Source organism: Podarcis vaucheri (assembly GCF_965113315.1).
Source record: "Podarcis vaucheri genome assembly, chromosome: 6".
In the NCBI taxonomy this organism is placed as follows: Eukaryota; Metazoa; Chordata; class Lepidosauria; order Squamata; family Lacertidae; genus Podarcis; species Podarcis vaucheri.
In genome coordinates this window covers 86783217-86809915 of record NC_138764.1, presented here as the reverse complement: position 1 = coordinate 86809915, position 26699 = coordinate 86783217, and the positions used below count along the sequence as shown (strand labels likewise).

The 26699-nt window shown below is 42.7% G+C and overlaps 1 protein-coding gene across 8 annotated transcripts in view; it reads right to left on the bottom strand.

Moving 5' to 3' along the window:
* The window catches only part of ARFGEF2 (ARF guanine nucleotide exchange factor 2), a 50008-nt gene extending 38201 nt beyond the window's left edge, over positions 1-11807 (bottom strand). For 7 of the 8 annotated variants that reach the window (XR_014221246.1, XR_014221247.1, XR_014221248.1 and 4 more), the window contains exons 1-4: positions 11410-11798; positions 3414-3444; positions 969-1092; positions 447-593 (exon numbers count right to left, since the gene is read on the bottom strand). Coding sequence is in view for 3 of the 8 variants with exons in the window: in XM_082228447.1 (XP_082084573.1) it covers positions 447-593; positions 969-1092; positions 3414-3444; positions 11410-11548 (441 nt within the window). In the remaining 5 variants the exon portion in view is untranslated. Of the gene's footprint in view, positions 1-446; positions 594-968; positions 1093-3413; positions 3445-11409 lie in introns of all 8 variants that reach the window. The other variant, XM_082228449.1, reaches the window with a different exon arrangement.
* Between the last annotated feature and the right edge of the window lie 14892 nt (positions 11808-26699).

Below are 26699 nucleotides of genomic sequence, written 5' to 3'. Positions count from 1 at the left end.
TACTTACAAGCTAAGCCCTGTCAGTCAATAGCCATGAGTGATTAAGAAAATTAGATCTCAAATGAGAAATAAGGTACTGGAGCTTCAGAAAATTATCTTTAGCTAGTACACAACATGCAATTTGCAGAAAGCTAAGTTGGGTGAAGGAGAGGGAGAAATGGGCAGCATATGGCAGAAAAACATTTCAAATCCATTAACAGAGCTCTGTGGTCTAGGAAGAAATGGCTACTTAAATAAGATATGAGTTCATATTTACCAAGAGGTAGTTAATTTAATTTTCATAGTATGGTGCAGGAAGGGGTAAATTGTACAGCCTTTTAAAATTAGATTTGGGGATTCTCTAACTGGAAGATAAAAGGAAGAGCCTCCTCCATTTAGAAAGCATAGACTAAGCAAAAGTCTTATTAACAAACAGCCTTTCTAAAATATAAATCAAAATAAAATACCTTTATAATTTGTAACTGCACTCCCTCGTCAGTCTGAGGACCCTGAAAGCAATTGCAGATAGTTTCAACAATGCGGTCAATCAGGCGTTTTCCAGGAGCTCCACTGTCTGGAGCATTGCCAGTGATATGTCCATATGCAATAAGTTTCTACAGAGAGAGAGAAAAAATTGTATTATAGTCACTTTCACACATGAAACACTTTCCATGTCATTTAGAGGATTCAAAATGCAGGACAGCTTCATTAGCAGGTTCCAAAGAGGCTGATGGTAAGTGTAAGGAATGTCTTAAAATATGTCAAAGCTGAGGGAGGGGTGAGCGTGGAACAATTACTAATAAAACCTGTAACAGATGTTTTAAAGAACTTTGGAGGCAGGGAAAGGAAGACAAAATAAAGTAGCTTCTCAGTTCTGTCTGCAGTCTAACAATATATACATACATGCATCTGCTTCAACATAAAATTTAGAGGACACTGTCAAAATAAACACAGCCAAGGTTGATAAATACTTAATTTAAAAAGGATACCTGCAAGCAGTCCAATGAGGTGCTGACAATCCGTGGGGACTTCGACTGGCAGGCCAACTCAAATGGGAGGAAATATTTATCAGCTTCAATGAAGTTTGCTTTTGGAGTGGTTTCATTGCCTTGGCTAGTTGGAAAAATTGAAAACAACAAAATCACTCAGTGTTATGAACTGAGCAATGTCTTTCGTATTAATTTCCTATCCACATAGAACATACAACATAAAAGCCACTGACATATTCCTTTCTAAGGCATGGAAAGCAATGCAGGTCCTATTGCCAAACATATATAACTATTTCCAACTCAGAGTAGTTGGCTTTGCCACACACCTCTTACAACAAGATGGCAAGGGCTAATATCCACCATACCTAACTGGCAGCAAGTTTGTCAGCAAGCACGTGAAGTATTGAAACCTAGGACCACAGTCTCCAATGTCCATGCTTGTCAAAAATCAGCACACAATTATATACATGCAGACACACTCTCTCTCTAGTCTCACTCTTAACAGCAATTTGGTTTAACTCCTCCCTCAAGTACAAAACCACTTTATTTTTCGGTTGATGAAAGACTATTGAGGAAGTCATTCTTGCATGCATGTACTTCAAGATCACAGCCTAAAGAATTGGAAAAACAACATCCAATTGCACTGCATGAATGGTTGTGTCAAGAATTAGTAGCTAATAAAATTAAGTGCTGTACTTTTTAAATATATCAGTGTGGAAATTTTTGAGCATGAGTTGTTTTCTCATGGATTCATTCCCTTTTGGCTTAAAAGTTAACATGAAGGAAGGGAGATAAAAACAAGAACAATTTGAAAGATTATGGTCTCCTTTTATGACATATATGGAGCAAAATTAAAAGATTCAATAATTTAGTGCTTTTTCAGCACCAAGATCAAATATAGCTTATAAGGAGTGAAATTTAATCTGTAACAGGATATATGTTACATAGGAATGACATATTTGTATGTATGTTCTTGTATAGTATTTTTTTAAAAAATGTATATAAAAAGTTAAGATATCTTTATATTTAAGTATTTTTAATGACTGGGTTCAAGATTATTAAGTTTCAGGAGGCAGAAAATGTCAATGGATCCTGCTACTGCAAGGCCAACCATCAAATCTTGCTAAGAGCTACTTCTCACAGTATGTTTAAGAAGCACTGGAATATTCTCACATAGCATGCAGTGTCTAAGCTTCTTTTGAAACATAAGGAGGGAATGGTTAGCACACGTATCTACCTAGAAAAATATAGTGGAAATGCTTATTAATGTTTTTCTGCAGAATAAAAGATGATGAAAGTCATGTCAAGCTACCTCCAAAACAGTACAGTGGTACCTCAGTTTACAAACTTAATCTGTTCCGGAAGTCCGTTCTTAAACCGAAACTGTTCTTAAACCGAGGCATGCTTTCCCTAATGAGGCCTCCCGCCACCAGTGCCCTTCCACCGTTCAGATTTCATTCCTAGACCAAGGTAAAGTTCTCAAACCGGGACACTATTTCCAGTTTTGCGTAGTTAGTAAATGAAATCATTCTTAAACAGGATTGTTCTTAAACCAAGGTACCACTGTAACTTCTTTCTTTGGCGATAGGTACATGACTCAGCACTGAATTTCTAGATTGTGTTGGGGTAAGACAAACAGAAGCCCCCACCCCAGCCTACATCACAACAGAAATCCAGTGTGGAAAATGACCAACAGTGGCTTGGAAAACTAACACAGAACAATAGAAGAAAATCATTAGGATTCTTCCCAAAGTATAATGAACTTGTGTTTGCACCAGGCACAGCATGCCACTGAAGAAACAGAGATCCAGAAAACAGAACTACAGTAATTTTCTAATCCGATAACATCAGAGAGACAGCTGAACACCAACAGATTAGAGCTGGGTTTCATTAATCATGCAGATGGGTATCTCTGACCAAGCCAATTACACGCATACATTATGGAACATATGCAAAAGAGATCTAAAGAGAGGAAGTGGAGGTTCTGTTAGCAGAGAACTGCCATGTCATAAGCAATGAAAGAAAAATCCAGTTGAGATGAAAGGAAGTGGTAAAACAATATATTTGGGAAGTCGTTACTTGCAACTGAAATACAATTAATTCTACTTAGGCTACTCATAGCCACAGGGATTACCTAAACTTGTTCATTTTCTTCCAAATTCCCCATTTTTTCCCTAGAGACACAGTTGCAAATAACTGTACTGAGGGCAGCTTCTGAAGATCTTACCACATCCAAAGGCACTTTTTTTTTGTCCCTGCCACTCAATTCCTGCCTAGAAGCGAGCCTGAAACATGTTCATCCAAAAGAAAATGTTCTACTGCTAGAGGGACATTCATTGTGTTGCTGTGATGCATTACCTGAAGCACTTCAGCCAGATAAATTATACATACACCTGCATGTTAGGTGTTTTTATATTATACGTATTGTCACCAGCACTTACTCACCTTTGCTTTTCTAATTCTGCTTTTATTTCATCTGGGGAGAAAAACAGAACAAATGGTTTATGTTGCAGACTTATACCATACACAGATGCCAATGTAAGACAAAAGCCAATAACTTGGTAAAAAAGTGGATGATACCAGCAATGATATATGTATTACCATTCTATCTCAAAACACATTTTTATGTCATGTATTATGGACAAATTTTGCCAGATGCACTTTTGAGAACCAATAACAAAGTACTATTTATACTAAATGGATGTCTGAATTTACTTCTCTCATTATCTTTGCTAATGCGGATAGCCAATGTGGTGGTCTCCAGATGTTGCAGACTATAACAGCCATCAGCCCCAGTCAGCATGGCCCAATGCTCAGGCATGATGGGAGTTGTAGTCCAAAATATGTGGAAAGAGCCAAGTTTACTAGCACTTATCCTGCCACACTGCCCTTATATTCCTTATGGCAAAACTTGCAGTCCCATGGACTGCAAGAAGATCAAACCTCTCCATTCTGACGGAAATCAGCCCTGAGCGCTCACTGGAAGGACAGATCGTGAAGCTGAGGCTCCAATACTTTGGCCACCTCATGAGAAGAGAAGACTCCCTGGAAAAGACCCTGATGTTGGGAAAGATGGAGGGCACAAGGAGAAGGGGACGACAGAGAATGAGATGGTTGGATGGTGTCCTTGAAGCTACTAGCATGAGTTTGATCAAACTGCGGGAGGCAGTGGAGGACAGAAGTGCCTGGCGTGCTCTGGTCCATGGGGTCACGAAGAGTCGGACACGACTAAACGACTAAACAACAACAATCCTGCCACACTGCCCTTATATTCCTTATGGCAAAACTAATGACAGTTACTGCAGTTAGTTAAAAAACTAAATGTTTTGTATTTTCCTCTTGAAACAAAATATTGGTTAGAACAGTATCTGCTCCAAATACATTTTATTTTTTATAAACCATTTGTGTCACTTAAACGAAAGCTTAGCAAATATTCCCCTACTGTTGTGATTCAGTGCCCATGTTTACCCAAAATAATTTTCCTTTCCAATTTATGTTGTAATTTAAATACTGTTCCAGACATGCAGATAACACAACCCAAAAACTATTTAATTGTTCAGAATTTCAAAACTTTATTTGCAAAAGTTTTCTTAAACATGTAGTACTGCTGGCTACATCAACTTTTACTGAATTTTTCTGCTGCTGTTCACCTCAAAAATGATATAGTAGTGCTAATTGTCATCCTCCAGAACTGAACTCTGGGTGATTAATTGTAGGTACAGAGAAGGCACATGATTGCTGACCAGTATATTTAAATGTTTGGCTCACTCAAGACTTTATAGACCCTTTATACTCAATAATCACAAAAGACACGGGTGGAGAATACTTCTATTTTTACATATCTTTATTGTTCTGCAAAGGGAATCGTATGCATTAGTACTTTATTATCCCTTTGGAGTTGTGCTGTATCTTTGTACTTTTGTCCTTCCAGGTTGCGATGCTTTACAAAAATGGACTTTGTTTTCTTTCTTTTTGTTAAGCTTGCACCTTTTTTTCCCCCCTAACAAATCAATAAAATATAATTTTGATGAGGGGCATGGGAAGACTACATTGAAAGTCCAGTATGAAATCTCTGAGCAAACTACAGTACTTTGCAAGAGATAACACAGTAACATTTAAGTCAGAACTGAAGCTAAGAAACCTGAGATATCAGCAGCTTGGGAAAAAACGTATCTGCCATAATGGGGAAAGCATTGCACAAGATTCCCTTTACTAAATGTTGGTTTCCTCCAGGCTTCAACAGTTTTATTCACACACGCTCACACTCCATCCAGTTGTGCAAGGTAGTTAATATTAATGCAGGCAAAAAACTACAAACGCCTTGTCTTCTCCTGCTAGCTTCTACTCCCACAAGAAAAAAGTTATAAATTATATCCAAATTCCCTCCTCTAACAGACAGGCCAGTTTAGCAGGTCAGACTGCTCTCCAAACTTTTAACTCGTGGAGAGGTCGATTTGTTTGGAACAGCTGGGCGTGATTTAATTATTTCCCTCCTTTTTCCTGATCAAAACCCCATACACATGCCCCAATTTATCAAAGCCCCAATGAAGGAAATCCTGCGACAAAAGAAGGGGAAGAAAGAAAATTCAGAAACATTTTTCTTCCACCTGTTTTCTATTCTGCTCAATGCCCACTTCTCATGGTATTATTAGACGCTCAAAATTAAGCGTTATCAGAAACAACCCCTTTTAGACATACAACTTGGCTATGAAGAAGAGATTGCTATAGCCCACTTCTATATGCAGCCGTTTTATTAAATACCATGTGATATTTGCAAGGAAAGGATGGGAGACGAAAAGGAAGAAAAACTATGGAGATCTATAGGAAGCAGTTGGGAATCTTTTTTCAGACTGAGGCCTCCTTGACAACTTCCTGGGGAATACCTGCTACTGGTGGGCAGAGTCAAGAGTAGGTGGAGAAGCAGATGAGACTGTACAGGAGGGTATTCCAGACATGCAAAACTCAGCAGTTTCTACACACTGACCTGCATCTCTTCATCCTCCATAGAGGGAGGCAAGGGGCATTAGCATCACCCAAGGGCACAATCCAGCCCAGCAAAAGGACTCAGGCAGAGTGTAGAGCAGAACTGGTGAGGGATATGACTTGAAGGGCTGAATGGCCCTCAGGTCTGATATTCCCCAGCCCCGTTACAGGGGAAGGAACAGGAAGCTAATTATACATTGTCAAACACTTGTAAATTTACTAGGTTGGGTTACAGGCCACAATAAACAGGCCTTTGCAGAAATAATTATTATATCCAGTAGCAACTGTTAATTGGCAAAATTAGAGGTTCTACATAATGACTGCTTCTAAATGAGAGCAAAACCTTCTGTTCCTTATGAAATAAAGATCTGTGAGGCAACTGACAAATTTTAAAAATAAGACACAAACTTTTTTTGTGGCCCCAGGTCCAATAGTTCTAAATCAGGATTTACTTCGGAACAAGCATTTTTATCCCTTCCTGCCCCTGATTCAATTCCAGTTGCTACTGGGAAACTGTGGAGCTTCTACAGTGTACAGTGGTACCTCGGGTTACATACGCTTCAGGTTACAGACTCCACTAACCCAGAAATAGTACCTCAAGTTAAGAACTTTGCTTCAGGATGAGAACAGAAATCGTGCAGTGGCAGTGGGAGGCCCCATTAGCTAAAGCGGTGCTTCAGGTTAAGAACAGTTTCAGGTTAAGAATGGACCTCCGGAACGAATTAAGTACTTAACCAGAGGTACCAGTGTAAGAAGAATGAATACACAGAAAAGTATTTCACTGCAAAGAAGGGAAAAGTTACTACAACAACAAACTTAAGCAAAACTCCCTAAAATCTTCCTTCCCTGAATCTGCGGAATTGTATATAAGAAAATTGCAATCTCAGCTACAACTAATTCCTTAGCCAGGAGTGATCTGCCATAGCCATAGTACAGGATAACATTACGTGGCAGTGTTTGGGGTAAGCAATTTTAAATACAGCATATGCTGTCGAAACAAATTGTAAAGAGAAATTCTTTTCAAGGAACACCCATAGCCAAGTAAGGAGTTAATTGCACAATTTGTTATTTGAAAAACCTATAACAATTTCAGTGGTAATCCCTAGTAGCTATATCCTTTAACATAATAAAATAAAAAGTTTAAAGTGGCTATGACTGAAAGCTATACGTTATATGAAAATGCCATTCAGTGACTGTGAACTAGCTAGCATTTTTGGTACATTTTAAAAGACATTTTATATCCTGTAAAGGTTCCAGTAAGTAAAAACAAATATTTAGAAAAAATATGTTGAAATATGTAACTGTGTGCTTTTGCAATATTTTGTTTAAGTTGTATATTGTTGCTTCAGTTTTTGTATATCATTTATATATTAAGCAGTACAAAATTAAATCAATAATAAATCAACCTACAGCATAAAGTGTACAGTGCAGCTGATGTGGGAAACTTTATGATTGACTTCTTAAATGTTGGTGATAATTATTTACTGGAAATGAGTCTTGCCCTGCTACATATTCTGGACAATCAGCATACTATTCTTCAGTGTAATGAGCAGAGGTTATTAACATATAAAGTTGTTATGCTCCCTTTCTTTATATAATAGGCTAGAAATTAGAGTATCTTTAAACTTATATTAATTTAAAATGATTCAGTGGTCAGTTTTCTGTCCCTCCCAGTAGCTTTCTGCCAAGACCTTGATGGCTTCCAGGCTGTACAAAATACTTCTACTTTTGGCTTAATTCTAAGTCACTATAAATTAATTTTTGTATGTATTCAATAAACCTGAAACAAATACCTATCAAAAAGGCACCTGCCCGTATCTAGTCACCTCCTCATCAGTGTAAAAAAAATAAAAATAAAAATGGACTGCTGTATCACAACCATGCAAATAACCCTTCAGATGTTTTCTTATTAATTTCCTGGCAAATACATGTATGTTTCAGGTCAGACAAACCAGTTGATCAGGTCGAACAGTCAGACAGGCTTGTTGGATCCACTTTGTTTTTTTACTAGAACCAACCAGAAGGTTGTGCAATAAGCATAGAGCTAGAATTAAAGAACATGATGCTCTGAGCATTCTGAGCCCACAACATTGTTTTCAGTAAGAGAATGGAACTGACTCCACAGTACTTTAGCACCAAAGTCCAGACCTGATTAGCTTTCTTCATTTCATCTTAAGTTAGGTGGCAAAAGTCATTCTGTTGCTGCTATTTTTAAACAATTAGAGCTTGGAAACACTTGCCAAGCTACTGCAAAATGTGCACAAATCTACCAGTAGACACTGACCTATCTTTTGCCCACACCCCAATGCAGAATTTGTATTCAGTCACTCTTATACCCTTAAACTTTTATAATCCACATCTTTCTCACTTCCTGCACTAAACAGAGTTTAAGCCTCTTGTCACTAGTATCTTAGAATGTTCTACTAAATTGTGCCCCAGCAACTTTCTTGCCTCTTACGATACCTATTTTGCCAATATGTTAAATGTTAGACCTTCACTATGGTGATTTTATGCCTTATTTTGTTCTGCCTCTTACCCACAGTGAAATCTGCCTGCCTCTTACCCACAGTGAAATCTGCCTGGGCTTACATATCCATTTTCAGGTCAGGTCTCATTTTCACCCCTCTTAGACAAAATTCTACTATCAGGTCAATAGAGGGCTCTGTCAGTTAAGTTTGTTTATAATGTTCCTGTATGGTTTATCCCAGCCTATATAGCATCACAATGAACATAAGCTCTGTATAGCAGAGGCTTTCAATTAAAAATGTACAAGGAACATTGAGGAGGCTATAGTAAACAACAGAAGCATGCTGTGCTGTGGTACATACATTCCTGCCATTATCATATTCATTTTCCCTTTCCATTTTTCTCCTTTTGATAATCTGGATACCTCTTATACAGTATGGAAATACAGATTGTCTCCCTTCTGACCACCAACCACAAAAAGAACAAAACAAAGTATTATACTTAACATTTATACATGAGCTGAATTGTTGCATGAATGCAATGAACACAGGAATTATGTTGTATATTATATCATAATATAATTATTTTTCAGATGATGCTTTTGTTTTTGGCTGAATATCAGATTCATTTTATTCTTTGAAAGCTGGGAGCTGTGAAAGTATTTCATGTGGTATTGTTAGAATTCACGTTGTACTGTAAGAATGGTTAAGGCTGCAATCTCTCATCTGCTTGCCTTGTTGTCAGTCCCTAAACCTAAAAATAATTATTTCTTAGTAGATCTCCATAGGGCCGAAGTGTTAAGTACTTCACCATTGGTGGACTGAGCATACAGAATGCTTTGTAATACACTTCTTGATCCTCATAATATTAGACCAAAATAATGTCTATTTTACAAATGGGCCACTTAAATTCAGACAGTGATATGCCAAAGACCATTCCTATGTCTACTCAAGAAATAAGTCTCATCAAATTCAGTGGGACTTACTCCTAAAGGTAAAGGTATTAGGTCCAGTCGTGGCCGACTCTGGGGATGCGGCGCTCATCTCGCTTTATTGGCCGAGGGAGCCAGTGTACAGCTTCTGGGTCATGTGGCCGACATGACTAAGCCGCTTCTGGTAAACCAGAGCAGTGCATGGAAATGCCGTTTACCTTCCCACCAGAGTGGTACCTATTTATCTACTTGCACTTTGACGTGCTTTCGAACTGCTAGGTTGGCAGGAGCAGGGACCGAGCAATGGGAGCTCACCCTGTCATGGGGATTCGAACTGCCGACCTTCTGATCAGCAAATCCCAGGTTCTGTGGTTTAACCCACAGCGCCACCTGCATCCCTGGGACTTACTCCTAGGTAAGGGTTATAGGATTATAGTCTTAATTCCATCTCAGCCTACTTAAAAACATCTAGATTTTTGCCAAGAAAAAACAGACACAAGTCCCAATGTCCTATTTGCATAGAACATGCAGTTAAGACACTAACAGAGAAGGCAGCTGTCAAACTGTCCCCCCCCCCCCCATTTGGACTTACTGGCACAGAAAAAAGTATAGAGCCAAAATGAAACTGTCTCTGCTTGTAATGCAAGTTGATGTTTCTTAACTTTTCTTTTAAAGAAAGGTCACATTCATTAGATATGTCTAAGAAACATTTATCTAATTTCTTTCATCCTGTAAAAACTATTCGGTAAGGCAGTATTGATCTATTTTGTACTTAAGTCTCACAACTAATTTCATTATTTACCAATGATAAACAATTCAAGAAAGTATTATAGAAAAGTGTTTCACATGCACACAATCTGATAAGTAAAAAGGCTTGCAAATTGCTCAAAGAAATACACAGCAATTAGTACTGCATGTTACAATCAGATAAGCAAAGTGAACCTTGTTCTCTCTTCCTGAATGAAAGGAACCTCCCTCTTTCCCTTGACAACCAAACTTGACCACAAAATTTATTATGACACTTCCTGTTAGAAGATCTGGAGCGTGGTCACCTGTTCACAAGCAGGGGAGTATCCAACGTGGCAAATTAATCTACTGAGCATATCTGATGCCAAGTCCTATCACCAACTACACTCATGTGTGTACAAAGTCATTCATTAGACACTTCCCAGAAATACTTTTTCTAATTTCTTTCATCATGTAAAAAATCTAGAGAGGCTTTAAAAACAGAAAGTCATCGGCTAGGGAAGACAGATAGGAGTCCCCAGGAGATCTGACAGGAGTGTCCCATAGGCATTGGATCCCCATCACAGCCTAAAAGGAGGGGAGATGAAGAAAGACAGAGAGCCTAGATCCCAGATAACACTTCATTCAGGGAAAGATCCCAGATCACACTTCATTCAGGGAACCCCCCCCCCCACACACACACTAAGAGGAAGCAAGGAAGAGAATTTTTAACCCAGATCCTAGGCTGCAATCAGAGGAATCTGACTGCTTTTCACACAGCTGTGTAATCACAGAGGGCAGGCTCAATGGGAGCCAACTCCGCTGGACCTAACAAGCATGTAATAAGATCAAGGGTTCAAGCTTGAGAGAAGCTGGTAGGCTCCCAAATGCACGTGGCAAAACATTTTAGAGAAAACAGCTCATTTGACGGGGGGGGGGGGGAAGCAGAGAAAGAACCCAAATCCGAGAAGAGGGGTTCGCATTTGTGTTTCAGAGATATCTGGCAGGTGTCGGCGTCGTCTCCCCCCCCCGACCTCAACTCCATGTGGGCAGAAGACGCGGGGCTTTAAACCGCCTGGGAGACGGTCGGATATAAACACTCCGAAGCAGCCCTCTCGGCGACCTTCGGCAGTTTCCCCCTCGGCGGCATTATGCGCGGGGCGGAATTTACGCAGGAGGATAGCGAAACTCCGGGCGAGGCGGCAGGGCTGGGAGCGCCAGCGGCCCTGGGCTCCGCCGCCCGGGGCTTTTGACAGGGCTCCCTGGAGCTGCGCCTCTGTGAGGGGAGGGCCCCGAGCTTCGTAGCCGGGCGCCTGCGGGGGCCTCTGCACTCACCGAGCGCCACTTGGCAGGCCCTCCGCAGCTGCCCGTGAGGGGGCCGCTTCGCCTCCTTCTCGGAGAGGATCTTCTCCAGGGCCCGGGAGACGAACATGCTCTTGGTGCGGGTGTCTTCCTCGCGGGCCGGGGGCTGCATGGCCGCCGCGAGGCTTGAAGGCTCTCCCGTCGCCGTCTATCCCAAGCGGGGCGGGAAGCGGCGCTCACGGGGCTCGGCCGCAGCTGGGCTCCACGATCCGGAAGAGACGCGGCTCCCTCAGAGGTAACGCTGGCGGTGGTGGTGATGGACAGCGGCACGGCGCCGCCATATTGGAACCGTCACGTGACCTAGCCCCCCCTTCTCTCTCACGGCCACCTTGTGGAACGGTTCTCGCTGCCCTGTCAGAGGCGGTGACGCGGGAGGGCGGGGCTTAACTTCGAGGTGGTGATGGGAGGTGCGATGGGCGGGGCCAGGGATCCCAGCCGATGATGTGTCGCACTTCGCGTTGCCTTTTAACTCTCAGCTCGCGAGATTGCAGGGGGAGGCTTATAAAATAAACACCTTGGACGTGTTTTGATTTTTTAAAAACATTTCCGTACGAGTTCCATTCAGTTCCAAGATTTCCAGGATTCCGAAAAAGCGATTAAATTAATAAAACGCAATAAAGCTTTAAAATGGCATCAAAAGTTCCCAGAGAGACTTTGCTGAGGACTAAGGGGACGTGGGTGGCGCTGTGGTCTAAACCACTGAGCCTCTTGGGCTTGCCGATCGGAAGGTCGGCGGTTCAAATCCCCATGATGGGGTGAGCGCCCGTTGCTCGGTCCCTGCTCCTGCCAACCTAGCAGTTTGAAAGCACGTCAAGTGCAAATAGATAAATAGGTACCGCTCCAGCGGGAAGGTAAATGGCATTTCCGCGCGCTGCTCTGGTTTGCCTGAAGGGGCTTAGTCATGCTGGCCACATGACCTGGAAAAACTGTCTGCAGTCAAACGCCGGCTCCCTCAGCCAATAAAGTGAGATGAGCGCTGCAAACCCAGAGTCATTTGCGACTGGACTTAACTGTCAGGGGTTCTTTACCTTTACCTTTTTAGTGGCATGAAACACCAAGCAGAGGTTTAGGAAAAAGAGGAAAATGTGGGTTCGGATTCTGAACCAGAGAGATACAGACCTATGAAATTATACATTATATCTCGCGAGATACATTATATCTCACAAGGAAAGCTCAATGCACACCTTTTAAATAAACAAAAATTCAAATAATGCCGGGAAGATGAGAGAGCAGCAGTTAGCCATAATCATCCGTGCTCCCATCATCCATTCTGGCTGGAGTTGTTCTAAAAACATCTGGAAGTCACCAGTTTTGCTACTGCTGTGCTAAGAGGTTTATAAAATTATGTACAGCGTGGAAAAGGTGTAAGGTTGTGCCAAAGCATTTTGCTGCCTGAGGAATACAACATGGTGTGGCCCCCACCTCCCTCCCCTAGAAAATACAGATGCTCATCATCCTGGCAGTTGAATCTTATTTCAACTTCAGTGATGGGGCCATAAGTTCCTGAGGGCAGCAGTCTAGCTTAGGGGGTGCAAGGCCTGCATGGTCTACATTGCTCTATCCTCCAACACCCCACCAACTTCTCCCCCCTTTTCTCATCTGGCATCTCTGTCTAATAGTAAGGCTTGCTTGGAGCAATCAAAATAGAAAGAGCTCTTATTCCGCTGCTCACATAATGTTAGAATTAAAGAGTCTTCTGGTGAAACTGAATGGCGTGGGAAGAATTACAGCAAAGTATGTCTTCACACAATTTATTTATGGAATTCAATTCACTGCCACAGAATGTGAATGATAGCTGCTGGTTTAGGTGCCTTTTAAAGTAGAATGTAGGCCAATGGGTCATGTGGCTAAATTGAAAGTTTATGGTCAGAACCACTATAGTCAGAAGGCTGCTGAGTACCCATTGCTGTAGGGCAATAATTGCCTTCCACCCCTCTTTGAGGACTTCCTAGAATCTGTCTTAGCACTGGGGAAAACAGGATGCTTGACTAGCAGTGTGATCTAAGGTAAAGGTAAAGGTACCCCTGCCCGAACGGGCCAGTCTTGACAGACTGTGGGGTTTGTGCGCCCATCTCACATTTATTGGCCGGGGGCCAGCGCTGTCCGGGGACACTTCCGGGTCACGTGGCCAGCGTGACATCGCTGCTCTGGCGAGCCAGAGCCGCACACGGAACGCCGTTTACCTTCCCGCTGGTAAGCGGTACCTATTTATCTACTTGCACCCGGGGGTGCTTTCGAACTGCTAGGTGGGCAGGCGCTGGGACCGAACAGCGGGAGCGCACCCCGCCGCGGGGATTCGAACCGCCGACCTTTCGATCGGCAAGCCCTAGGCGTTGAGGCTTTAGCCCACAGCGCCACCCGCGTCCCAGCAGTGTGATCTACTCAGACGTAATTCCACAAGATTGACTTCCAAGTAAGTGTGTTTATATAACTGCAGTCTAAGGGGACTTTAGCTCTGATCCAGCAGGGCTCTCCTTATGTTCTTTCGCCTGACTCTGGTACCTGATGATATCCTTTAGTTAAAGATGATGATTAAAAGCATTTTTAACCCAAAACAGGGCCCCAGAGCAGCTTACAAATCGTAATGATTTGTAACACAAACCCTGCCCTCTGGCTCACAATCTGAGAGACAGGACACAAAAGAAAAAGAGACAAAAGAAAAAAAGGAGGGAGAAGGAAAAAAGTAAGCTCAGATATTAGTCCTTGTAGGGACTGGCTAGGATGAAGAGATTTGGAGATGAAGGGCCAAATGTTCCTGCTGGTCTCTCAGCAGAGCTGATGAGAAGATTCTGCAGTCCCAAAATAATAGGAGGACATTCCCACACTTCAATATTTTTTTCATGCCTGATGTACACATACAACCCAACACATCTGAAGAGATTACCATCATGAATGAAAATTACATGTTGGTCACATGTTAATTACTATATGGAACAAACTTTTGTAATGTGAGTTTCTGTGTTGCGAAAAGGGAATACTGGTGATCATCCCAAGTCTTGGTCTAAAGAATAGAACAAGGAATGTAATGCATGCTGTATGTTAAACATGTTTTGACAATAACAACTTCTTAATAAGACTAGGGTCAGATGTGTATGTGACCAAATTAAGCAAACCCTTTCTTTTTTTGCCTGATAGATTAGCATGTTATAATGTACAAAATGTCTACTATAGGTTGCAAGTTCATTGAAACTGTTCTTGAACTTGTAGAGCAGGATTTGATCTTTCTTCACAAGTAGTGGAAAGAGATTAGAGATTTTGGGGGCAGCAGCATTTTAGGGATGCTCTTGTGATGCCAAAACCCAATGAAATGTTACCAACTTGGACATAAATTGTCCTGACAGTCACAGCTTTGTATAATTAACCTTTATTGGCTTGCCAGAATCATGCTTGTCAGTTTAATGCCAATCAAATGCCAAGGACCAACATCCCTGACCTGTCATCTTGCTGTGAAATCTGATGTACTGGAAGACACCCAACTTTCCCTCTTGGTGACACACAAATCTGCGCAAATCTGCGCAAACCTTTTCTTGAAGCTCTGCTTCAAGCAGTGACTAGACGTGCCTCAAAGAGGGGACCGACCAGTAGATGTTTTCATGTGGAACCCCATGAGAGGCAGAATAGGAGCCCAAAGGGAAGCAAGGATGCAACCTGGTGTGACAGGAGTAGGAAACCTCTACAATGTGGGCTAAATGCACCTCTCCAGTTCCTCATATCATTTTTCTAAACAGACTTGTTCCACACACTTCTGAGGTACTTTTGTCTGTTTTCCATGAACTGCGATGGTGCTTCTTGCTTAACTGGGTTGAGAGAGATGGGTGGGAGCATAGAAAACAATGGCTTCTGTTTACAGATAGGTAGCCTGATAGGCTTCTGCACAGCTGAAATGGAGCCCACGGTACGAAGATAAAAGTCACACTTGCTGTTCCACTTCTCTATGCCTCTGACCCTGCTCTACACTAGTATGCAACTCATGGAAGGTTCCCTACAAGAGAATGCAGATCATGTGCTGGAGAACACCCCCTACAACTGTTTGTGATGTTTCTCCACCCACTGTGGAGAGCCAGTGTGGTATAGTGGTTAAGAGCGGTAGTCACGTAATCTGGGAAACCGGGTTCGTGTCTCCGCTCCTCCACCTGCAGCTGCTGGGTGACCTTGGGCCAGTCACACTTCTGTGAAGTCTCTCAGCCCCACTCACCTCACAGAGTGTTTGTTGTGGGGGAGGAAGGGAAAGGAGAATGTTAGCCGCTTTGAGACTCCTGAAGGGGAGTGAAAGGCGGGATATCAAATCCAAACTCTTCTTCTTCTCTTCTTCTGTATAGAGGGCTATTTTTCAAACAACAACAACACTCATTTAAATCACTGCTAAGGTCCACGTACCATTATGAGGTCTGAATAGATAACTATGATGTCTCCCCAGCTGTTGCCATTGGCTGCAAACTGCTTGTGATGTCACAAGGAGAGGAAGAGATGAAGGCAAAGAGGGGGACTGGGATCTATAGTTTGTTAAGAGTCCTTAGAGTTGGTCTCAACACCATTAAAGTTTCTAAGATTCTTTGTAGGAAGCCATGACTGTTAAAATGGTATAACGGTGCTTAAAAATGTATGATGTGGATGTGGTGTCTGAATTTTTGGAGAGATTCTAGCTGTGCTTTAAATGGCTTTTCTCCACTTGAGGGCAGCATTGATCTAGTTAAATATGTTAAAGTGAGGCATGTCCCTGCTTCTACTTTATGCAACTGAGTTTTAAGTGCTTTAACCCATAAATTTCCACTGACCTCAGTAGTTTGTAAAGAGTGATCACCCATTCAAGAAAAAATAGTGCGATAAAGACCCACTAACAGCAGCAGGATTGTATTTTTAAGTAAAATGCGCTTAAGATTTCAACATGCATTCTTGTGTCTGCACAAATACCAAGCCTACTTTGATCTGAGCAATAAACAAATAACAATAATTTGCAATTGCAGATAATAAGAAGTAAGTAATTCCTGTGAAATTGTGTATCTTCTTAGAAAACAGAGGAGCACATTCTGCTTTAGAAGTTATGCAGGTACAATATGTACTGCAAATTCTTCCATAATGCTATATACACCCAGTGCCATCTATCGTGTGTGAACAGCAGGAAGTCAAGGAACAGCACTGGATGAAGTTATAGATGCATAGGGTGGGTGGGGAGGTAAACAGGATGTACATCAGATTTACCCTTCAAAATTTCAGTCTGCAAATGCACCCTAAGACTTGATAGTGCAACAGGCTTTTGTTTTTGCAGCTGCAAATGAAAATGGCTTGTCTGGAATTTGTCTTTAGCCTTCGTTTCCGCAGGTATTTTCACAAAGGTCTTTGAACAGAGGCATGATTTAGCAGCCTTTTGTAAGTATTGGACAACCACTTCCTTCATCTCTCTTCACAGCTGCATCTTCATGGAAGACACATAGCTAAATCCAATTCACGGACACGACAGGCAACTGAGTGTTCGTTTGATGTCATATACAAGGGAATTTTACACTAATCTGTTTTGCCATGTTGCTTTAATGCAGTGGTTTTGTTTTCCCACTTCATGTTTGAAATGCATGACGGGTTCGATGCCCATTTGTAAAGAACATAGGGATCTACATTATAGCGAGTCAGAACATCATTCCATTTAGCTTAGTAGTGTCTACACCAGCCATGCCCAAAGTCCATCTTGGGGGCCTAATCCGGCCTGCCGGTCATTTTAATCTGGCCCCTGTGACAGTTTATTTCCCGGGGTAAAATTCTAAAAAAACACAAAAGTTGGCCTTTAGTTGGCCCTCACGGCCCTTCACTTCACCACATCTGGCCCTCCTTGAAAAAAGTTTGGACAGCATTGTCTACAAAATAACTGGCTGCGGCTTTCCAGGGTTTCAGACAGAGATTCTTTTACTGATCCTACCAGGAGATGCTGGAGTTTGAGCATGGGACGTTCTGCATGCAAAGCTGATGTCCTGTCACTAGGGATGGTGAGGAAATTCAATGTTGTCTGCATTCTGGTGAGAAACTACCCAATTTTCACTTATTGAACTAAGCAAACTGAAACAGCGATCTTTTGAAATTCACACTTCTCTGAATTTTGCAATGCAGTTCTTCAACCAGTATGTATAAAAATGCATTATAATAGGGAAATGTAAAAATGCATATATTGATGGAAATAACATACATAAATGCATTATATTTGAGAAAATTCCTTGCAAAAATATGTTTATTAGGACATATGAGGACATTAGCGCAAAATGCTGATGAATTTTCAGGAGGATTTTGTTGTTGTTTAGTCGTTTAGTCGTGTCCGACTCTTCATGACCCCATGGACCAGAGCATGCCAGGCACTCCTGTCTTCCACTGCCTCCCACAGTTTGGTCAGACTCATGTTTGTAGCTTCGAGAACACTGTCCAACCATCTCGTCCTCTGTCGTCCCCTTGTGCCCTCCATCTTTCCCATCTTTCCCAACAATCGGCTGGCTGGGGGGCGTGGCCTACGCTATTTAGGGCCGGCACAGAGGGGGCTCGCCCTCTTTCGCCGGCTAGCCCTCACATTTTCCCACCCTCCCTCCCTCTAGGTAGGCTTTAGGTAGGTCTCTGACTTTGCTATGGACTTCGGTCTGTCGCCACAAGGGGCATGGTAGGAATTTTTCCCAATTGGCAATTGGTAGCCTTTTGGTTTTTCGCCTACCTCGTAGCAACTCGTCACAACTCTTCGGCATTGGCAGTAGGCATTGGTAAGAAGGGGTTAAGAGGAAGGGGGGAGGAACACCATCACCCCCCAGTGAGCGAAGGGTGGTCCGTTAAAGGACTCTGGGGGGGGGCGTGGCCCTGTCCAAAGCCTATGGAGGTGTGGGCCAAAGGCACGCCCCCGAGCGGTGACCCGGGGGAGCTCCTAGTCGACGTGCCTCGGCAGGAGACTCCCCCGATATAGTGTTAACCCTTCCCCGTGTCTCCAGCAAATGGGCTGGAGCCAGATAGTCGATAGGACCAATGCCTAAGCCAATGCCTCTCATTCCTGAATTCAATACAGTTGTGGCCTAATTCGCCCAATTAACCTTAAATTATGGTGTCTTGTGTCTTTATTTATCCTGGTGGGGGGCGGGAACTCGCCACACAATTCAAAAGCATCAATTCTTCGGCGATCAGCCTTCTTTATGGTCCAGCTCTCACTTCCATACATTACTACTGGGAAAACCATGGCTTTAACTATACGGACCTTTGTTGGCAAGGTGATGTCTCTGCTTTTTAAGATGCTGTCTAGGTTTGCCATCGCCTTTCTCCCAAGGAGCAGGCGTCTTTTTAATTTCGTGACTGCTGTCACCATCTGCAGTGATCATGGAGCCCAAGAAAGTAAAATCTCTCACTGCCTCCATTTCTTCCCCTTCTATTTGCCAGGAGGTGATGGGCCCCTTCATGGATCACTGCCTTGCCGTGGCGAAGGGGCTTGAATAACTCAGAGAAGCTATGAGCTATGCCGTGCAGGGCCATCCAAGATGGACAGGTCATAGTGGAGAGTTTTGACCAAACGTGATCCACCTGGAGCAGGAACCGGCAAGCCACTCCAGTATCCCTGCCAAGAAAACTCCATGGACAAAGACAACAGGCACTAATTGCTACAGAGAATTAAATTTAATACTTGAAAAATGAGAAACTAAGGGAGACTGAAATTGACAGACAGATTTGCCCATTCTTATCTATTGCCCTTTTTACTGGACTCAATGGTCTGGCACACCTACATTATATTTGAAACATACATTAACAAACAATTCCTTGTTCATTTCATAAAATTTATATCCACTTGATTGTTAAAAAAAATAAGAAGCTCAAAACCATTGTTCTTCCTCTCTCTTAAATCTTGCAGAACAAAGCAACTTAAATAACCATGAAACCAGATATTTATGAACAAGAAAATCATATCAAAGCTGATAAGTGGGGGTGGGGGTGGGGGGAGGGGAGTCCAACCTTTTTTGTGCCAAAAGCAAAGTCCATAAGTAGAAGGCAGCGTCACTCTGTTCCACATGCAGCTTCCCTCTCCCCACCCCAATGTGCAGCCATGGACTTCTGTCAGGTCTATAAGATGGGCATCAGGCATCAGTTGAGCACCACAGAGCCTGACATTGTGCTTAAATCAGGTCCAGGGCTCTTCCTTCTTGCCCTGGTGTGCCTGAAACCACTGATAGCCACACTGCATTTTCTGTCAACTTAGTAGGGGCCAAAGCTATAATTCACCACCTTCATGACCTTTAATGCTTCCAGACATTCTTTTCTCTCTGATAAATTTTTGTAGCTCATTCATGCAGCTTAGCAGACTTTGTCTTCCCTTCTCCCCAAAAGACTCTCAGTTTTACTCTGCAAAGTTGACATTAGTTGTCAGAAGCCTCTCACCGCTTCGTCAATATGGCCTGGATTGTGAGGAAGTGATCTTTTTATTTCGAGTTTGCAGAGATGAGCCCATTTCTGCTTTTTTACTTCCTCTGGGTGCTTATGTCTTAATCCAAGACATTACTTGAATGGCGAATTCTCTTTCACATATATTTTTTTCTCTCTCAAGTCATTCTCCTCTCTGCAGGTGATCCCCTTCAACAGAGGAGCCAAAGCTATGAAGGAGCTTACCTATACAGTGCTGAGATGGGTGTTTTCTACCAGTAAATTTATTTTAAACTGTATTTATTTTATTTTAAACTATATTTAAATCTCTCACCATGGAGAGATTTGGCTAGGCTGGGATAGACTGACCTGAAGATTTGCAGTCAATATTTGGGTTAGGACTTCTTATGCCATGGAAATTCTGTGGAGAAATCTAGGGAGTATTTGGAGCCACTCAATCAGTCCATGTAACTATTTAAAACCTAAAAACGTCCCCTGTACAAATCTGTCTAGAAAACTTATGGTGGTAGCTTTGCTTTAGGATCCAACCAGAGCAGTGTGTATTTGAGAGTAAACCCTTTGCATGTGTATTTGAGAGTAAACCCTACTGAACACTGTTGGGTGTCTTTCTGAGTAGACATGTCTTGGATTGCACTGAGCAATACCTGAGAAACAGTAGAAACATCTCATATTTCTCAATTCGAACAAGTTACTCCATTCTTCATTAGACTTGCTCCCTGATGGGTTGGAAGTCCTATACAAGCTTCCTATTTTGGGGGGAATGTCCAAATGTTATGGTGGTAGCACCCACTTTTCTGGATATTATAAGCTCCTTGATACTATTTCTGTTGCCCATTCTCTCCAACTGCTTCTTTGGACATTGAGCCTACTTACCCAAAATCAAGGATGAGAAATCTGTGGCCCTCCAGATGTTTTAGACTAGAAGTCCCATTATTCCTGACCATTGTCCGTGATGGCTGAGACTGATGGCGATTGCAGTCCAAGAACATCTAAAGGGCCACTCTGTTCCCATCCCTAAACAAGTAGACCATTAACTCCAAACTTGCAATTTGATAGCAAGCTATATCCTCCTGATTTTACTCAACTACCACCTCTTGGCCCACATCTGGTGGCATTCTTGCCTATCATGCCAGAATCTTTACACTGGCCCCAATTGCATAACCAGCTCTGCATGCCCAGTGGTGCTTTTAAACTTGTATTTTTCCTTCAGACATCAGCACACTAGATGCTGCATGGAAAGCTGGTTATGAAATTTGGGGAAGTTTCAAATCCGTTTTTTGTTGTTGATGTATGGGAAGCTACTGCTGAATTTTTTTAAAAAAATGGTTTTCAGACATGATAAGGGTTTTTTTATAACATAGTGCTGAAACAAAAGTGCTGTATTATTTTTTTTTAAGGAAGCACAAACGCTACTGGTACCAGATTTAGTTAAAAAAAGAAAAAGAAATTGGTGAAGGAAAAATGAAAGTATGCATTCCTTTCTACAACTGACACCCAACAAGATGAAGGCATGCTGGACTTCATCTTAGTCCTTCCCTAGCCAGGAAATGGGGTTTAATATAAGGGGTTTGATTTGTTTTTCTGTAGTTGAGTTTGTGGCATCACACCCCATGCTGGTTGCTAAAGCTGCCCCGAATTACTTCCAGTATTGCAAGACAAAATGTGCTGGGCAATTTCACAAAAAAGTAGAACCCTCCTACATCACACAGGGAAGTGTTCTCTTGCCCCACAACTTTCACAGCACAGCATGCTGCCTTTTCCCCCATTCACTGATCCAAGAAGGCCTTGTAATTTGCATTCTCCGCGTTTCGCTTCAGCTCAAGTAAATCTCCTTGCTTATGTGCTTCCTGTGAAGAAATCAGCTGTAGGCTGAAACGTAAGGCATTGAACAGGAGGAATTCTGGCATATGATGCTCCTCACATTTGTCAAGTGTGCTTGGGTTGTCTCTCCCCTCCTCTCTATTCTGTTTAATCTGGAAGAACCATCATATTGTGCTTTTTCTGCTATTTGAAAACGGACAGAACTATTAGGACAGATAAGAATGTAAGAAGACCCCGGTTGGATCAGGCTAAAGGCCCATCATAGTCCAACATCTCATTCTCACAATCACCAGCAGTCTCCCCACTTGTAATGCCGGCAACTGGTTTTCAGAGGCTTCTTCTTCTTCTTCAATCACTCATAGCCAAGTAAGATTGTCTTCCATGAACACGGTTTTAACAGTGAGTCCGTAAGTGACTGTGGAGGCCAATTTTGGATCCACACATCCTTCCACAGTGGGGACATAGGTTTCCGGGTGGAAGCTGTTCACGGTGAGGGTTTGCCAAGCGTTCCTTCCTCTTAGAACGTTTCTCCCTTTCATCCTGAGTTCAAGCGTCTTCAAAACCCATGACACCTTTCGTAAAGGCTGTTCTCCAACTGGAGTGCTTGCAGGCCAGTATTTCCCAGTTGTTGGTGTTTACACTACATTTTTTTAGATTTGCCTTCCTTGAGACAGTCTTTAAACCTCTTTTGTTGACTACCAGCATTATGCTTTCCATGTTTAAGTTCGAAATAGAGTAGTTGCTTTGGAAGGCGATCATCAGGCATCCACACAACATGATCAGTCCAATGAAGTTGATGTTGAAGAATCATTGCTTCGACACTGGTGATCTTTGCTTCTTCCAGTACACTGGCATTAATTTGCCTGCCTTCTCAAGCGATTTGTAAAATTTTTCGGAGACACCGTTGATGGAATCTTTCGAGGAGTTGGAGATGGCATTTGTAAGTGGTCCATGTTTCAGAAGCATACGGTAAGGTTGGTAGTATAGTAGCTTTGTAAACAAGCAATTTGGTTTCCCTGCAAATGTCCTGGTCCTCAAACACTCTGCACTTTAATTGGGAGAAAGCTGCACTTGTGGAGCTCAGGCAATGCTGGATTTCGGAATCAATGTCGGCCCTTGTGGAAAGATAACTGCCCAGGTAGGAGAAGTGATCAACACTTTCCAACGTTACACCATTAAGTTGAATTTGTGGCACTGCAGAGGGGTTGTTTTGTAGTTGTTGGTGCAGCACTTTGGTTTTTTTGGATGTTGAGTGATAGGCCAAGCTTTTTTCAAGCTTCTGCAAAGATATTTAGGATGGTTTGGAGATCATCCTTTGAGTGTGCACACACTACGTTGTTATCAGCGTATTGAAGCTCTATGATGGAAGTTACGGTAACCTTATTATTTTCTTTCGGCCTACTCAGATTGAAGAGCTTTATTCAGAGGCATAATGTATCCAACAGTGGAGGCAGAAAAGAGCCATTGTGACTAGTAGCCATGGTTAGCCTTATCCTCCATTCTATCTCTCAAAACAAGCAGTGTGGTGGCCACCACTGCCTGTTGTGGAAGTGAATTCCATAGTTTACTGTGTTCTGTGTGATGAAGTACTTGCCTGTCGTAAATTCTCCAGCTTTATTGGATGTCCCTGTTGGTGGCCACACAAACTGCAGAGTGTCAACAGCCTCACATTCTTATGTATATAGGAAGATACAGTGGTACCTCGCAAGACGAACGCCTCGCAAGACGGAAAACCCGCTAGACGAAAGGGTTTTCCGTTTGGGAGGCACTTTGCAAGACGAATTTCCCTATGGGCTTGCTTCGCAAGACGACAGCCCATAGGGAAATATCCGGGACAGCGAGGAAGCGCAGCGCGTCTTCCCCACTGTCCTCGGACCTCCTCCGAAGCTGGGCGGTGGGGCGGGAACGCCTCCTCCCGCCGCCGACAGGCTTCGGAACGCTGCTCCGAAGCCGGGCGGGGGGGCGGGAACACCTTCTGAAGGCGGGCGGGGGGCGAAAGTCTTTGTCCCCCCTGCCTGCCTTCCCAGGGGCTTTTAAATCGCCCTGGACAGCGGAGAAGTCCTCCGCTGTCCCGGGGCGATTTTAAAATGCCGCCCGCCAGCATTTTAAGATCGCCCGGACAGCGGAGAAGTCCTCCGCTGTCCCGGGGTTTTTTAAAATGCTGGGGGTGGGAAGAAAAGCCCTTGTCCCCCCCCCCCCCAGCCTTCAGATGAGGTCCGAAGGCGGTTTCCCTAGGAACGCATTAATTGATTTTCAATGCATTCCTATGGGAAACCGTGCATCGCAAGACGAAAAACTCGCAAGACGAAGAGACTTGCGGAACGAATTAATTTCGTCTTGCGAGGCACCACTGTATGTGTAAATTAGTATTGGGAGAGTATTTGTATTGTTGATGTGAGTTGGCAATGTTTATTCCTTCTTCATTTCTGTTACATTTGCAACAAAATACATATTTTTAAAAAGTAATTTTTCTTCATGAGCTCATATAAAGAAGCCAGGTGAAAGCACAGTGTGGATCACCTACCTTCAATCATTTAATACCTTTGCTCTTAGATAAGAAAACAGGAAACACCTTTAATCTGAAGTGTTCGGGAAGTCAATATGATGTCAGGGCTGCCCAATGAGAGAAGAGCATCCCTGTTATAATTCCCCATGTATGGCATACTTAGCAAAAGCTTTTTTTTATCATCCTATCAAAAAGGAAATGTATTCTATTTTAGCCATAGGCAACCACCTGGTGCAAAATCTTCTTCTTCTTTTTGTAGCTATTGTTTTCCAAAGGAAAACTAATTAAGTAAACGAAAGCAACAATTAATAAAAAAAGATGCAGAGGAAGCATCCTGTCATCAAAAACTCCCCCTCAATGCAACAGCTTTTACAGGAAGGATGGAGAAACCCTTTCTTTTGCATGAGTGCTTGGAAGGGGAAACGTCAGCGTCACGTGATCAGAGGTAATTGTATTAAGACACTGGCCTTCAGCTAGTTGTTGGGATCCTAGAAAGAGGAACAGAAGAAGGCATCCATCTAGCTTAGTATCATCCACACTTACTGGTGTGCGGTTTCTAATGGGACCTCTACCAGCTCTACCTTGAGACACTGGCCTTGAACCAAGGACCTCCTGCATGAAAAACAGATGCTCTGCCACTGATCTGGGTTGTGAGTGGTGCCACCAGCATTTGAGAAATAATATTGTAAGACAGAGAGAGAGAGAGCAATAAAATGCAAAGGAGGACAGAACTCATTTCCAGTGCAAGTAGATAAATGCGCTGTGGCGGGAAGGTAAACATCACATCTGTGCTCTCTGGTTTCCATCACAGTGTTCAGTTGTGCCAGAAGCGGTTTAGTCATGCTGGCCACGTGACCCGGAGAGCTGTCTGCAGACAAACACCAGCTCCCTCGGCCTGAAAAGCGAGATGAGCGCCACAACCCCATAGTCACCTTTGACTGGACTTAACCGTCCAGGGGTTCTTTACATTACTTTACTTAGTAATAGTTGTAAAGAACAGGGGAAATATTGGTGGTAAGATCGATTTGACAATAAACCCAAGCACCTAGAGGCAGAGGCTTGAGGAAGGACTTTGCTTTTTATTAGAACACCAAGATCCACCAACCAGAGCCTAGTGTGAAAGGGAAACAATTTGAATCGAAGAATTCTGAGCCAAGGAACTTGTTTTGAGCACCAGGAGTGAACTGTGTCCACCATCCTTCCACAAAGACTGAAACCAAGGTGACCTAAAAGTCCCGGTCCAAGTCTTATGAGTTGGAGGCACAATCTTCCACTCCAGCCTGACAGACTGCATCTGCCTAAATTCCCAGTACGGAAGATGGCAACCCTGCCGCCATGGTAATATAAAGTGTGTGTTCAGTACCTGGAGTGAAACTTGCTCAACTGGTAGGCAGAGCCCTTGCTCAGCATGTGAGTTGTGTTGCCTGTGTTCACTAAGCGTATTTTTTTTTTGTCATTTTTGGTGTGTGTGTGGTCACCCTAAAATTCTGAGTTGTAGCTTGAAATGGGACTGATGGAACTTCCAAGTTGGCAGTTAAATAAGTGTACTAATAGTATGTTGTTCTGGAAGAATAGATACCTGTTTCTAAAGGTAGCCTTATGAGTAAAAGGTAAAAGGGACCCCTGACCGTTAGGTCCAGTTGCGGATGACTCTGGTGTTGCGGCGCTCATCTCGCTTTACTGGCCGAGGGAGGCGGTGTACAGCTTCCGGGTCATGTGGCCAGCATGACTAAGCCATTTCTGGTGAATCAGAGCAGTGCATGGAAACACCGTTTACCTTCCCGCCGGAACGGTACCTTCTGATCGGCAAGCCCTAGCTCTGTGGTTTAACCTACAGTGCCACCTGTGTCCCTTATGGGAGAGAGGCACAAAATGTAGAACACAGGAGACCAAAGAAAACAAGTAGCTCCGGATGTGAGAGACCAACAAGAGGGGCATCAACTCACTTTGCATTCCTTCCTGCTTCCGAAGAGGGTGATAATGAGATTTTCTGGCAAATACTTGACAGACCCTCATGCCTTTGATTATCAACCACCCACTTGTCTTAACATGTGCATTTTAGATAAGATTGGTTTTGTTTCATCTTTTCTTTTCTCCTCTCATACACATATTTTACATGTCAGAATATTTATATACAGCATTTAGTGATGGGGAGGGAGGAAATGGTGATAACCATTCCCCCCCTTAATTTTTTAATAATTTTTAATTTTTTAATAATTTTAATTTTAATTTTAATTTTTTATAATAATTTTTTATATATTATAATTTTAATTTTTTAATAATTTTTAATTTTTTCATAATTCAAAATGGTGATAATGATGTCGGTGATGTTTGCTTAATTAATCCAGCCCCATCCAGAGGGCCAGAACTGCAGGAAGGTGTAAATTCCTAACGGATGTGAATTCTCTTTTCATTTGCAGACTTCTGGACCAGTGCAGCCATTAATATTCATGTGTCCCAGAGCTTGTTTCTTGTGTTATGCTTCTATCTCCACAGAAAAAGCACTTATGTGTAAGTGTGACAATTGAATGTGGACAGTCTCAACTTGAAAAGC